Source organism: Terrapene carolina, unplaced genomic scaffold (genome assembly GCF_002925995.2).
Source record: "Terrapene carolina triunguis isolate 2854851 unplaced genomic scaffold, T_m_triunguis-2.0 Scaffold85, whole genome shotgun sequence".
In the NCBI taxonomy this organism is placed as follows: domain Eukaryota; kingdom Metazoa; phylum Chordata; order Testudines; family Emydidae; genus Terrapene; species Terrapene triunguis.
The window spans coordinates 49,919,674-49,935,536 of NW_020664436.1; the positions used below are offsets into that span (position 1 = coordinate 49,919,674).

General features: G+C 41.0%; 1 protein-coding gene across 1 annotated transcript in view; it reads left to right on the forward strand.

Annotated features, from left to right (window-relative positions):
- MAP7 (microtubule associated protein 7) overlaps positions 1 to 15,863 on the forward strand; it is a 166,885-nt gene that overhangs the window by 79,549 nt on the left and 71,473 nt on the right. The window contains exons 2-3 of the mRNA XM_024207763.2: positions 7,608 to 7,709; positions 13,828 to 13,905. Coding sequence (XP_024063531.2) covers positions 7,608 to 7,709; positions 13,828 to 13,905 — 180 coding nt within the window. The remainder of the gene's footprint in view (positions 1 to 7,607; positions 7,710 to 13,827; positions 13,906 to 15,863) is intronic.

Consider the following 15,863-nt stretch of genomic DNA (forward strand, 5'->3'; position numbering starts at 1 on the left):
ATACACTGACTTTCTGTGTGACCTTGGGCAAGTCACCTCATCTCTCTGGGTCTCAGTTCCCTACCTGTACAATGGGGATAATAGCACTCTCCTCCCTCAGTGGATGAGTTGAGGATAAACACGTTAAAAATTGTGAGGTGCTGAGGTACTACAGTGATGGAGGCAAAATAAATACCTATGGTTGGTAGGTAGTTTCCCAATTAAAAACTTTTTTATTTAGTCTGCACATAGCCCTCTTGATTTCCAGAGTGCTTTAGGTTGTGAATCACTCAAGGTCAGTGGCAGAGCATGTGTTAGAGCTGTCACAGGGTGGCTGGCCCCAGTAAATGAAGTAGGTCTGGCACCCTTGTGCCAGAGCAGTTACTCCCATTTGGCCAATTAGGAGTGTGGGGCAGCACTGGAGGGCTATAAAGGGTTAGAGAGAGCCCAGGGTACTGGAAAGATTTGGTGAATCAGAGCTGACTGAGTGGGAGTCAGGGGCAGGAGAGAGCTGCCAAAGATTGCATGTTTGGAACCGGAGAGGAAGCTGAAAGCAGGAGAATAGCAGGAGGGGTTTGCTGTCTGGCATCCCAAGCCAGAGAGCCAGGGCTGAAGGCAGAAGGAACAGCAGTGGGAGATGCCTGTGGCTCTGTGCTGGAGCGCCAGAGTCATGGGCTGAAGGAGCTTACTTGCTGCCATCTCCAAGGCCAGAGAGCTGGACCCAGAACAACCATGAGGAAGGTCAGGGATGAATTAGGAGTGCTCCCCTGGTAAAGATGGTCTCCTAGCAGAGACACTGTGGGGTTTCCTGCTAGGAAGAGCAGAGTTACACTCCAGAAGGGATAGGCTGGGGTGTTTGCCATGGGACAGGGGAGGCCTGCCAGAGAGTCTGGGTGCAGTCACAAGCACTCGTGTGTGGTATGTGGGGCGAGATTTCAGGTGAGCTCACTGACTGTTTCCACTGGGGTGAGAAATGAACTATATATTTTGAGACTTCGGTTTTGGACCATTTGCACAATGTTATATAATATACCAGCCCCAAGGAAGGTATTATTGTGTCAAATGAATCTGAAGTGGAGTTACTGGGGACTTCGAAAAGGGAAACTGAGACAGATATGCCTGTCATGCTGCTGTCTGCCACAGGAGGTCATTCCTTCAGTGTTGCTCTATGAAGAGAAATCAGAATTTTCTGGCTCCTGGGCCCATGTTCAGTTATTAGACCATGCTGCAACCAATACAGCTGTATGCTTAGATTTGGAAACAGAGCTGTCTGGTTGTCTAAATAGTCCATTTATGGTGTAAAGTAATCTATCCCATAAGTCATACTACTAACAGTGGCTATTTCCATAATGTCATTGCTATTCTTACTTCATGTATTGTACCATTAAAATTCATGCTTGTGGTGTCCTATTAATTTCAGCATCACTTTGTGCGGTAAAATGAGTACGTATTGAAACTGCTTCCCACAAACACTGTCATAGGAAATACAGCACCAGTGTTGATGTTTGTACACAATATCTTATTACAAGTAAAGCTGGGTGAATAACTGATTTATTTATTTATTTGGCTACCCTGAATAATCAATCAACAAATAAATAAAATGTACTTTGGATTTGAAACAAAATAAAGAAAATTTGAATTTCTTGGCAAAATAACAAGCTACAATTGTTTGGGGTGGAATAGCACAATTTGTTTAACCCAAGCAATTTTTTGATGCTTTTTTTTTTTTAATTAATGATTTCTTTTATTAGGAAATTTCCAAAATGAAAGTGAAAATGGTTCATGCACATAAGAAAACTTGCCTGGCTCTAATTATAAGTATGCTTTCTATACTATGCAGTCGCAATTAAATCATTGATTTGGAATTAACAAGATGTTTCATAGGTGTGCAATGCAGTGTGGAAAAGAAAAAAAGTGCAAATACACTGTTAAAGATGTGCAAACAAATAACAGCTGAGTAAAACCAATTTGAAAAAAAACTAACGCCACAAAAATAAAGAACCTAAAAAGCATCTGTACTAAAAAATCTGAACATCCAGTTTCAGATTGATGTAGTTCACAGGCTCAATCTTATGAACACATGCATGTGTTTAACATAATCACATGAATAGGAACATAGGACTGGCAGGGATCTCTTGGGTCATTGAATTCAGTCCTCTGCTACTGCAACCATATCATATAATTCCATTCATAAATGTATCAAGCTCCATTTTACACCTAGTTAAGTTTCTTGCCCCCACAATTCCCATTGAGAGGCTGTTCCAGAGCCTAACCTCTCTGATGGTTCGAAACCTTCTTCTAATTTCCATCCTGAATTTGTTCCTAGCCAGTTTATACCAATTTGTTCTTATGCCAACATTGTCCTTTAGCTTAAATAGCTCTTCTCCCTCCTGGTGTTTACTCCCCTGGTGTATTTACACAGAGTAATGATATCACCTTTCAGCCTTAGTTTTGCTAGATTAAACAAGACAAGCTCTTTTAGTCACCTTGTAAGATAGTGTTTGTTCCCCGATCAGCCTAGTAGCCCTTCTCTGCACCTGTTCCCATTTGAATTTATTTTTTGAATATGGGTGACCAGAACTGTACACAATATTCCAGCTGAGGTCTTACCAGTGTCTTGTACAATGATATTAATACATACCTCCCAATACCTATTGGATGCCTATCCCACTGAAGTCAATGGAACTACTCACATGAGTAAAGTTAACCATGTACATAGCTGTTTGCAGGATTGGGGCCTAAAACACTCAACATTCCCAAAAAGGAGTAGTAAACCACTTACCAAAGATTACTTTGCATGACAGTTTCGGTACAGTGCTGATATAAATTAAAAAAGGAGATTAGTAGTAGGAATCCTTCAGTCTCGAGAGACCATGGGTATGCGCCCCGAGAGGTAAAGAATGTACTCAGTTGGTTTTATGGCTGCCGCGAACGTGGCTGAAGAGACCCACTCGAGAGAGACAATCTCTGCCGTAGCTGTCACATTTAAAGGTGATGTTTTGACCCTTTGGGCTCTGCCTTCTGTGAGCTCTTTTTTCTCCTCTGCTAAGCTGGACGGTTTCCTCTCGGAACTCTGGAGACCCCTGTTAAGCTCTTGTTTCCAAAGGCTGCTGTCTTGAATGTGATCTGCCCATTTGTCCACATCCATGTCCATTTCTTCTCATTTGCACAGATCCTTGAAATGCAATTTTGGGCGTCCTTTGGGTCTTTTTCCAGATGCCAATTCGCCATAGAGGATGTCCTTTGGGATGCGTCCATCATTCATTCGGGGCACATACCCAAGCCAGCAGAGGCGTCTCTGTTTGAGGACTGTTTGCATGCTGGGTATGCCTGCTTGAGCACCTCAGTTGCTGGTGACTCTGTCCCTCCAGGAGATGCCAAAGATTCGATTAAAGCTGTTGAGCCTCTTTTCCTGCCATGTCTTGCTCCCGTACAACAGTGTGCTGATAACACATGCACGATACACAGAGATCTTTGTGTGTTCTGTCAGTTTGTTGTTTTGCCATACCCTCTGTGGTGGCTTTTCCAGTGCGGATGTTGAGTTCTGTTTAAAGTGAAAGGTTGGCTGAGATAGTGGACCCCAGGTATCTGAACTCATTCACCACTTCAAGTTCATAGTTCTTGATCTTGATGGAAGGTGCTTCCTTAACTCCTTGGCACATTGTTAGTCTTTTTTAGGCTTATAGTAAGCCCAAAGTCTTGGCAGGCTTTGGAAAAACTGTCTGTTAGGCTTTGAAGATGAACTTCTGTGTGGGTTGTCAGTGACGCAGCAGTGAAAAAAGGAGATTATAACTAAAGTAACTAAAATATACGGCCTGTTTCAAATAAACTGTTTTGGAAAAGGTATGTTTAGAGGCAAAGTGCTCACAAAGTTCTATTATTTTTCTATTGTATTTTTTCAAAGGTGGTTGTGCATATAAGGGCTAGGCAAAAAGCATCTGAAATTCTGTAACGTTATTTTTATTGCTTATTATGGTGGACAAATCCTTTTGCTAAGTTCCCATCCAATAGGACATTAAAATAGCAAGATATTGAACTCTCAGAGCAGCCTTTACAATGGAAATGTTCACAGGTCCTGACCTCCAGTGTGCTGCTTTTTAGCTTATTTAACTTATTGTGGATAGAGCCAGCCCTAGCTTGGTGCTACAAGGATGACTTCCCTTGACTTTTGGGTATGTCTACACTACCGCTGTGAGCTTGCCTCTCAGTAGAGGTAGACAGACTTGCACTAGCTCGCTAAAAATAGTGTGGATGTTGCGGTATGGGTAGTAGCACAGGCTAGCTGCCTGAGCATGGACCCAGGGGGTCAGGCAGGCTTGAATTTGTGGCCACCCACGCCACAACATCCTTACTGCTACTTTTAGTGCGCTAGTGCATGTCTGTCTACCTTACTGAGAGGCGTGCTCCCAGGTGCCGTGTCGTCAATACCCTTGGTGGCTCCATGGTTAATACTTATTAGATCTGGTCAAAAAATGCCAATTATTTTTTGTAAGACATGTTTTTAAAAAATTCCAAAACATCACACACAATTTTTTCCCAAAAAGCAAAAAAAGTTTGATTGTCAAAAAATGCTCTCAGGAAAACCCCTGGCTTTTGAAAACTGACATTTTTAATGGAACATTTTCAGTTTCCATTTTTTCATCAGAAGCCCAGATGTAGATGCTATATAGCACCTTAGCCACGCTCCTTTCTGTTTTACCCACCCTAAACTATGACTGATGAAATAAAGCACTTCATGCAGGCTGCAGGATCAGTAAAGAGCTTAATAGCAAAGCTTTATTGTTAATCATTCCAGATAGTGCTTCAATGATTTTATTTTTTCCCAAGGAGAGTATATAGAATCTTCAAGCAAACAATACTAGGAAATCCCTTGGGGCCTCCTGAAAGTTTTTAAATTATGTTTTCAATACCATCTCTCTGATTAGCTGGCACTTAAAAGCTTCACTTAGCAAAGTGAACCTAATGGAGCAATACCTGTTAGTGTTGAAAGCTCTGGCAATCAAATTTCTCCAGCTCTCATTTCTAATGAGATTTTCGGTTAAACAATTTAGATTTTTAAAAGTAATATTGGTTTTGATACAAATCTCCCTTTTTCTTTGAGTCAGAATTTGTTCAAACCATTGGAAATAATTCTAAAAACCCTTCCACAAAGTCTGACCATTGTTCTAATTTTCCCAGGTTGTTTGGCTTTAGGAAATTGTACTCATTCATACAGTCGACGAGTATACCACAGAGGCAAACCACTAGCTGAGAAAGAGACATGAAATTTGACTGGCTGGCTTTGTTTGCATTAAATATAATCAGAGCAAGGTTACTATTTTGATTTATGCCTAAGATTTAAATACACATGAAAGTGAAGCTTTCCATTTTTTCTTTCTCAATAGGCGTAAAGGAGTTTGTAGAGCCCAGAAGCATCTTTTTCTGGACCCACAAAGGGCCAACGTCCATTGAAATCAATTAGACTCTGTCTACTGACTTCAGCAGGCTTTCAATCAAGCCCTAAATTGTCATCTGAACCTATAGCAGAGGTTTATGGTGTGCTAGTAAAATATAAACAGTCTTTGAAGTGTTATTAATGTTTTGTGAAATAAATGCGAGAAGCTGGGACTTGCGTTTGACTCTTAGCAATATAAATTCCTCTTTACTTCAGTGCACAGAATGTACAATAGGTGATACATAAATTGGAGTCACAGCTGGGCAAAATTTTTCAGACAAATAGTTTATTTGCCAAAAATAAATGCAGTTTCAGTCGACCCAAAACTATTTGCAAATTTGACCCAATTAATTTCAACTGGGAAAATGATTTTCAGGGCCAGCTCCAGAAAACTGTGTGTTTGTGGTACATGCACAAACCTTTGCTCCCCCTCCCCCAACATTTAGCCCAATAATTAGGGCACTTACCTGAGTGTAGGAGACCCAGGTTTGAATCCTTACTCTATAGCAAGGACTTGAACTCAGATCTGCCCCCTCCTATATGAGCATCCTAACCGCCAGCCTCTAAGCTGTTCTGGGGTGGGAGTTCTCTCAATTCTCCTGCTGAAGCTGTTCCACATTGTACGAATAGACAACTAGCCATTGGGTCAAAGAGAGAGTGAGACTGACTCAATAGCCTGGTGATTAAGGCACTCAGCTGCGAGGTAGGACATATGGCATTAAATCCCTCCTCTGAAACAGGAAGAGATGAGACAGTCCCTCTTTTTTGAAGCTGACTAGACGTTTCCGATTTGCTGACATATATTCTGAACATTTTTGGAACCGAACCAAATGTTTGTTCTGATTTTCCAGTTTGACGGCTGAACCGAAAAATCAGTTATTTGCCCAGTTCTAGTTGGAGTGTTTGTGCTACTCGTAAATCACTGGGCAGCCTCAATCAGTTGTTGCTTTTGCTGCTTTGCTATTAGCCCCAATTAAGAGCCCAATCCAGCTCCTTCTGAAGGAACTGGATCAGGAGCAGGCGTTTGAAGGCTGATGAATTTTGGTATATGTGGCTGATTTTGGAAGCAGTGGTCTCATGCTGGTTAGAGGTAATGACTCAACATGGATTTAAGCATCGCTGAGAGGAAACGAGAAAAAAATGAGCCTTTAGACAATTCAGAGACAGTATTAAAGGGAGCACTGTAGAGGGGGAATTTTGTTATACATCTTTCCTCAACCTTAATGTGGAGTTGCATGGCTAGATTAGGAAGGAAGAATCCTATGCACTGCTACAGCCTGGGGACCGACTGGTTAAGCAGCAGTTCTGCAGAAAAGGATCTGGGGATTACAGTGGATGAGAAGCTGGATATGAGTCAGCAGCGTGCCCTCGTTGAAGGCCAAGAAGGCCAACGGCATATTGGGCTGTATTAGTAGGAGCATTGCCAGCAGATCGAGGGAAGTAATTATTCCCCTCTATTCGGCGCTGGTGAGGCCACACCTGGAGTATTGTGTCCAGTTTTGGTCCACCCACTACAGAAGGGATGTGGACAAATTGGAGAGAGTCCAGCAGAAGGCAACAAAAATGATTAGGGGGCTGGAGCACATGACTTAGGAGAGGCTGAGGGAACTGGGGTTATTTAATCTGCAGAAGAGAAGAATGAGGGGGAGATTTGATAGCCTTCAACTACCTGAAGGGGGGTTCCAAAGAGGATGGAGCTAGGCTGGTCTCAGTGGTGGCAGATGACAGAACAAGAAGCAATGGTCTCAAGTTGCAGTGGGGGAGGTCTAGGTTGGATATTAGGAAACACTATTTCACTAGGAGGGTGGTGAAGCACTGGAATGGGTTACCTAGGGAGGTGGTGGAATCTCCATCCTTAGAAGTTTTTAAGGCCCGGCTTGACAAAGCCCTGGCTGGGATGATTTAGTTGGTGTTGGTCCTGCTTTGAGCAGGGGATTGGACTAGATGACCTCCTGAGGTCTCTTCCAACCCGAATATTCTATGATAATCATGCATGGCGTTGAAGTTTTGTGTGGAAATTTGGAAGGACCATTTGTCTGCACCAAATGTTATAGGGTACTTTTTCTAAAATAACAGGCATGGCCAGAGTTGTTAATTAAATGCTATATAACATGAATAACTTACAGTGTAATAGAAAGAGACTGTTTTCTAATAGCATGGTTAATTATGTAATCTCTTTCCCTTCTCTTTTTAGCATCAGAAGACTCTAAAGTGCAAGACAAGAAAGCTGCTTCTTCCAGCCTTCCCAATTCTGCTGCTTCAGGGCAAAGCCCCAACAACTCTGCAGCTAAAGCAGGTACGCCATTATACACTTCTCATCACCACTGTTTGTTTGCCTAGACCACAGAAAAGCTGTTATTTTTGTAGAACCTTTAAAAATGTTTTGGGCTCTTATATTTCATCTGCTGCTACTTCAGTTGAAAATAATTATGAATGATTATTCCTGCTCAGCTGTGCTGATGATGCACAAAGAAGCAAAAAAGCCACGTTCATTTTAGTTCTGAAAAATCGGAAAAAAAAGTCATCTCTCTATCTATCTGTGCTTACACCAGAAAAAGCACATGAAATCAACAGGCTACCTTGGGGGTAGTTTCACACCCTTGCTTGCTACGATTGAAATAGTTGTGTAGACAAGCCCTTAGTTCCTAAATGGAAGGAGTCAGGTCTCAGTGCATGAGGCACAATCTTAAAGCCGGCAAGGCTGCCTCTGCACTAGTAAAATTAGTACCCATGTTTCAGAATGGTGCCGCTTCCCCCGGCTAAGACAGGTGTAGACAAGGGTCACATGCATTTTCATTCCATGGTTATAACAATGCCAGAGTCCAGTCTTAAGCAATCACTCACACTGTTTGTGAGTGAGTAGAGTTCCTGCCCCATCGCAAACAAAACTCAGCTCCTAAAGCTTGGTTCTCCACTCAGTCCCAGGGGACCTTGGGCAAAGTGGAGATGGAGTTACAGTTTCTGAGTTTCTAGGCTCCATGCACGTTAGAGCTTAAAAAGAGCACCTGTAACCTACGCCACTAGAATAAAGTCCCTCAGGGATCTTGCACCAGTGGCGGACTGGGCATAGCACCACTTCACTGCTCACCAAATGCTCCCGCCCTCTTCTTATACCAACCCATAACTACATGAATGCTATACAAAAAGAGAGAGCGCTACCCTGTAATGTCCAGAATGAGTCTCACTATGTATTAGTATCAAACGTTACATTTTTTTAAATTTTATTTTATCCATTAAGGCTGAATTCACTGGTACATTTTGTGTGTTTTGCAGAACTCTGGAGCAGCACAAAATAGCTGCAGTGTAGTGGCCAATTACACCAGGTTTACAGTTGTTTTGCATCAGTGAAACAGTACAAACCAGTCAGTGTTTACTAGTGAATCTGGCCCTTAACTTGCAATTGGTTTACTCATTTAGCTGATACAGTTGTTTTTACCACTGTTATGAAAACATGCTCAAAGCATTTTCATGACATGGTAGTAAAAATGCCCAAGTCCCGTCCTGAACAAAGTTTACTCTGTGAGTGGGTGGAGAGGCGATGGTGGTGGTGGTGTTTTTATGTTATAATTATTTTTGTAAAAAATACGCCGGCACACTTACCAAGTAATCTTCCATGATGTGAAACTGGAGCTTGAATGTCATAGCTGAAAGGAAACAGATCTATTTCTTTTTTAAAAGTTATCTATAAAAGGCTTGAGGCAGATGAGAACAGAACAGTGCAAGGTTTAGGGAGATAGAGAGAATGTAGATGAGAGGGAAGGCTCTCCCTTTGAATAACACGGTCCTCCTTTCCCATGGGCCCTCACAGACACCAGCTTCCCCCTATCCAGTCCACTTCCTCATTCTCTCCCCCTGACCTCCCTCACTGTCCACCTCAGGTCTCCCACCACCACAAAGCAATACCATGGCCGTCAAGAGGGGAAGGGAAGTGTTTGTGTGTGAGGAGTGCTTATGGGTGTTGAGTGGAGATGGGCACAAAGAAAGGAGCATTATCTGTGATGTCACAATGGCCCCAGTTAAGAGTGGCCTGAGCTACTGAAACTGGCCCATCGTCTATGAAGCAATCTTAATAATTAGATATAATAATCAGTAACTTAGCATAATTATAACCTAATTTCTTCAAATGTAACCTATGCAGAAAATTTCAATTAATATTAATTATATGGAAAGTTTGAGTCTATTATTCCATTGCTAAGATAATTGGAGACAAAAAAAGTTGACACTGAGTGCTACATTTCTTAAGGGATCTAGTTTAATTATAACTCCTAAACGAATTGCATAGATTTTACTTGTAAATTCTCAGAAAATTTATTCATTCTGTACTCAAAAAGGAAGCAGTGTAACTTTTGTGGAGGATTCACTGTATTTTCATAGGGGTTGCATCCCTGCTTTAAGTTCTAAATTAAACTTTTGCTATGGAGCCATGACCAGTGCCTCCCTGATAACCTCAGAGCACTCCTGTCAGACAGGTAAAATATTGAGCATTTGTATATTATGCCCTGAAATTCTGTTAAGTATAATTATCTCAATAATATAATGAAACGGGGAGCTGAGCATAATGAATACAAAGACATCGCAGCATGACCACTCAACAACTTCCACACCAACAGCCGGATCCTGCAACGTGCTTCAGCACCTTCTACAAGAAGCTGTGCACCCTCAACTCCCACTTAGGTGAATGAGAGCTGAGGGAACTCTGCAGCAGCGGCCCCTAGCACCACATCTTCCATCTCGCTGTGAGAGAACCCAGAGCACGTGACCATGATAAATAAGATTAAGGCAGAGTTATGTTACTCTGAACATACAGACTGGCATTTTCACACTCCTCTAAAGTGCCAGTCCCTCTGGGTCCTAGACATGAATGTATTGAACTGAGAGACCCTGTCTAAATGTGCAAAGAGACGAGAGACAAAAGAGGTAGCAGTGCCCTGTGGAACTTTTCTACCTAACCACATATTTTAAAATTATATACTCAGAGTGTCAACTGATCAGTGGGATCCAGAGTGCTATTGTTGGAGTTTGGGCATGAGGCCAAACAATGAAGGGTTGATTTCCAGACCTAGTAGAGACATGTAATTAACCTAGTAGGATTTGCTTCATTACTCCTGTCTATTCCAACCACCAGCAGAGCAGAGGCAGGTGTGATTTTTGGTTTGCCACTAATCTCTGAGCTCTCATTCCCACCCTTCTGCCAAAATTTATTTCCTCTTACACACACCCAAAAAATACAATGGAGAACAACCCATGATAGAATACAGGCGCACTCCCTGCACAATTTGGGACATACTGCTGAATTCCATGAGGCTTTTCTAGCATATCTATCAGGATTGTTAAATGTGCAATGTAGCAAGAGTAATTGAGTTCTTTAAATTGAATGGCAGAGAGCACTTTTTTTTTTATTCAAGCCGCTGCTCATTATTAGCCAAGACTTTCACAATTCATCTTTCCTTATAATCTTTGTTCCTTTCAGAGGAATCCCTCTTCTTCTCTCCTACGTAAACATCTGACAGAAGGTAGAAAAGAACCAGGTAGGGAATAGTGTATTCTGAAAGAAGCAGCATGTACTCTAGATGATCCTGATCTCCCCAATCACTTACCATCAAGTTGACAGAATGCTGAAGTTGCTGAAAACAAACTCTTTCCTAGGGGATTTCATATTTATTGCACAATGATCCAAATGTCTACAGCCTACTCGAGTTGGAGAGATTTATAAATTGTCCTCTCTGGGCCAGTCACAAGAATTGAGGGGTTTGTTGGCATTCCAGAAGGAATGCTGTGTTAACCTGTATCCTGCCCCTGTATGTTAAAAAGAATGGACAAGAGCCACCGTTTTTCTTAAATCAATCCAAATTCTGAATATCTACCATGCATGGGACCCAGAGTCAAAACTGGCATAAAACAGCATAGCTACATAGCCTTCAGTAATCTAGGCCAATATACAATAGTTACGAATCTGGCCTGGTGGGTTTAGGTAACAAATTACCTATATCCTTGTTAATGACTTTTCACTTCACTTTAGTAATGTTAACCTAATTTTCAGCTTGTAGCCCGGTTAATATATTTATCTTTCATTCTACCAACATTGAGTGTGATTTGCCACTGTTGTTCTAGTCTTACATTAGTGTAACTTATTGAATCAGGACTGTAATCTCTAACCACTAATCAGATTGGTATTACATCATCAGATCATTGTTCACTGATAACATTTTTAAAATAATTAAACTTAAGGTAGGGAGCAACAATTTATTTATCCAAGATGACAAGGTTCTGTCATTCTAGTGCACCAGCAACAAGTCAGATGATTATATCTAAATTATTTATTTACTGTAACTCAGATAGCCATCATAAATCAGTTTTTTAAACATCTCAACCTCGCTTCAACATTTATTTTCCACAAATATGTATATTTTCCCTCAACTTTATTCAGTGAAAGTTATTTTCTGTTGGACCATGGCTTTGGACATTATAAAACCAGATTTTCAAAGTAAGGTCCAGTCATATGCAGACGTTAGCACACACTTACTTATGCACACATATCCCTGATATGATGGTGTATATCAAATATATGTGCGCTCACGTTGCATAACTGCATGTATAAATTGAGTGCCACTTCCTTTACTTGAAAATTGATGTGTTTGAGATTCTAGAAGCACAGTAATATCTCTATTAATAGTTACCTTGCTTACATTATTATTTAGATTCCAGTCACATCCAGAATGTCCTAGTCTCTTTTCATGATGAAGACACAGTCCCAGCCCCATTCTTTGTTTTAATATGAAAACTATAAAAACTGGGGTCTAGTTCTTCCCAGTATCAAAATAACACTGACTGTTTATTATACCCCAAAATCTTTTCTATCATTCTGTTTTTCTGTTTTGTTTGTTTTTTTTAGTAAACTTTTCAGTACTTGTGAGGAGTGTCAAATTAACAACCCTGAAGACTGAACTCATTTATCTAAAGAACAAGTAAAGAATAGGTAGTGGCAAAGCAAGTTTTGCCACATCTCCCCTGACAAAGTACCTTCACTGGGGGGTCCAGGTGCAACTGGTTGGGGCTCAGTGGGGTGGGGATCCGGGTGGCTTGTTGGGGTGGTCCAGGTGCAGGGGAAGTGGGGCTCATCAGGGTGGTTCTGAGTGTGGGGGGTGAGGCTCGGCGGGAGGGTCTGAGTATGCACAGGGGTTGGGTGGATGGTGGAGCAGCTCCCTGTACAGGGATCCCTCCCCCTGCAGCTGAGGAGCGATGAGTGCAGAAAGCAGGGGGAGGAGGTTTGCACAGCTTCTTGCAGTGGGGGAGGGGGGAACTAGGGGTGGGTCAGACCCAGCCCTGGATGCCATGCAGGGGAAGAGGAAGTCCCGTCCTCCCCAGCTCAGCTGTGACTAGCAACGGAGCCCATTGCAGGGTAGGAGCCACCAGCTGGGTCTTCCCCAGTCCCGCTCCGTGCCCCACAGTAATTTACCTCTCTGCTGGCTGCCCTGGGCATCCAAAACATACTGCTGGGGAGGGTTGCATGACTGCTCTTGTGGCTTCCCTTTGCTTCCCCGTCAGAGAGTCATTTTTCTGTGGGGGATATAAATTCTGCGCATTACTTTGTCAAGATCTAACTTGGTTTTTCATGTACTGCACTTCTCAACAGTCCTAAAGGAAATGGCTTTTTCAAAGCTATTACCATTTCACGGTCGATGTACTGTATAGTGAGCGTACTCTGTGGTTCTGTATCAAGGATGGGTTTCAGTGTCTTATTGGAAATTACAATGCAACATCAATGAGATATTGCACTATTGCCTTGCCAGCTTCAGCACACACACACAAAAATTAAAAATACATCATGTATGCTTGGTTTATTGATTCAGAAAAGCACTTAAGCTTGTGTTTATTTTGAAGCATGCTATGATATTACTTACGTGGTTAAAGTTAAGCTCTGCTGAATCTCCCATCATTTTTTAAAATTCCAGAAATGTCTCCATTACTAAACAGCATCTTACTGTATTTCTTCCTTGAGATAAATTGTTTTTTTTCCAAACTGTACCCACACAAAAAAAAAACCAAAGTTGACTCCAAAGTGATTTTTAAAGTCTCTAAGTTATAAAGATCTAAAAAAAAAAAAAAGCTTTGTTGTAGCAAGAACAGGCAACCTTGCTAGAGGGATCAGGGTTGCCACTTTACTCTAGATTTTTCAGTGAGCATTTATGTTGGTTCTTTTCACCTTGGTATAATTAGAATGGGTTCACACTTATATTAAATAGATAGTCTTCGTTTAATATGAGGGATTTCTGGAGACACTGGATTTTATATGTTTGAGACTGCCATTATAGCTACCATTGTAGGTAGTGGTTGCTGTTCTAGTAAACTTGCGTTTTCTAATATAAGATCTTAATCTCTCTTCCTGATTTTTTGTTTGTTTTTTGTTGTTGCAGACCATCCACCTGTACTAAAAGTTGATGACAGACAACGGCTTGCTAGGATACGGAGAGAGGAACTGGAAAAGCAGTTAGGTGAGACATAACGTTATTTAGCAGCTATAATTTTCAGGATTGTGCTTTTTGGGTAGAAGTACCTAATAGTACAATATGCTATCCCTAGCAGCATAAGGAAAAATCATGTTTTAAATATGCAATATTGTTCTTTTAGACATCTCATTACATCTTGAGGGTAGACTTGGTTTTCATGCATATTCTGTTATTTGCCATTACTGACCCTATTACATGTGTCTTAAAACTCTTTATAGTATTGAACTAAATGGGCCAAATTCTGCTCTCATTTACATCAGTATAAGTGAAAATAGCTCCACCGATTTCTTCTGTGGAGGTTCTCCAGACTTAGAGCAGAATTTTTCCTAATATGTTGAACACAATCCTGTGTTGTACATAAAACATGATAGCAAATTATGTCAATGTATAGATTGAATTTTAGATATCAGTGTGGTTTTTATTTGTTTTTTTTCTTGATCAGATTCTTTTTCTACTTATTGATTGCATCTGTTCATGACATTAAAGTAATAATGCGTGCGTGCACAGTACTCATAACCAGACTATCCAGATAAATATTTACGCCAAGGTTAATTGACAAGTAGCTATTTTTTATCTTGATGTAGGATAGCAAAACAAATTACAGGCTATAATCTTTGTATTTTTCTTACACAAGATTTCTAATAATAAATCACTTTTTTTTAAATCATTTCTTATTTCTGTGAGGGTAAAGTCACACCACTGAAGTCATCAAAATGGAGCTTAAGTGGTGCACAGGCCTTGTGCTAATCTGAATTTCACCCATTGCATATTGGCCCAAATTCGGCTCCAATTTAGAACACTAATCTTGATGGTGTTACTCCATATTTACACTAGTGTAAATGAGAACTGAATTTGGCCCATTCATATATCATAAAGGTAAAATGATTAATAAAGATTTGTATGGCTAATAACAGTTGCATGTATTGACCCATTTTTTTTAAAGCAGCCTGTTGTCAGTGTTCTCAGTGGATAATTTTTTCAATAAGTTTCTGCATTTCATGTTTTTCCTCTGCTAAATGAAACTGAGTGATAGCTGTGAAATCTAAAAGTTTAGAAAAAAATAAGAATAAATTTTTAGGTCCATGCAAAAGTGGCAAAATGTTTTGCCATTTCATTCCAGAGAATTTTGCACCCGACAAAAAGAAGTTGCTTATCTTCTCATTTATGCATAGAAAAAAAAGTGAGAAGCCAATTCAAATGTGGTGGTCGTGAATTCTTGAATGGCAGCATGTCATTCATTTTCTGGGGGTTTTGGTGTAATGTCTGAAAACTTAGGTCTCTGGTATGTTCATATCAGGGTATATAGATAAACTGTTACACACCACACACTCCATTGTCTGAGGCATCAAATGCAGGTACAAGAGACAGAAGTCTGTCAGTTATTCATCCATTGCATTGCAACTGCATTTGTGCAGCAGATTAAATGCAGTCTGTGCTTTTTTGGAAATTGCACACATGTAGTCTGGTACCCTGCTGAACGCTGACATGCTCCCTCTCTTGTAAAAAAAAGCCTTTATCTTGAGCAGCACTGAGCACCCACAACTCCCATTACCTTCACAGACGCTTAGGAGTTGCAGATGCTCAGGATTGGGCCTAGCAAATGAAAGTCCAAATAAAATCAAGAGCCAGGATTTTTCTCAGCTTGGCATTAAACAAGAGGGGACTGCAGGGAGCTATGTTGGAATTTAGGCCTGGCAGGACACACAATAAAACCCTTCATAGCAAACACCAATTTACAGCAGAGTCAAAAAAACGGGCAGAATTTAGGCAAGAAAGGATATACACAATTGCGCACACACACAGCCTCTGCAGCAGTAGCTGGAATAGCAGCCACACAGTAAGGATATGTCTCCACTTGGAGCTGGGGGTGTGATTCCCAGTTCAAGGAGATATACCCTCACTAGCTCTCACTGAGCTAGTGCTCTAAAAACAGAATGTAGTTG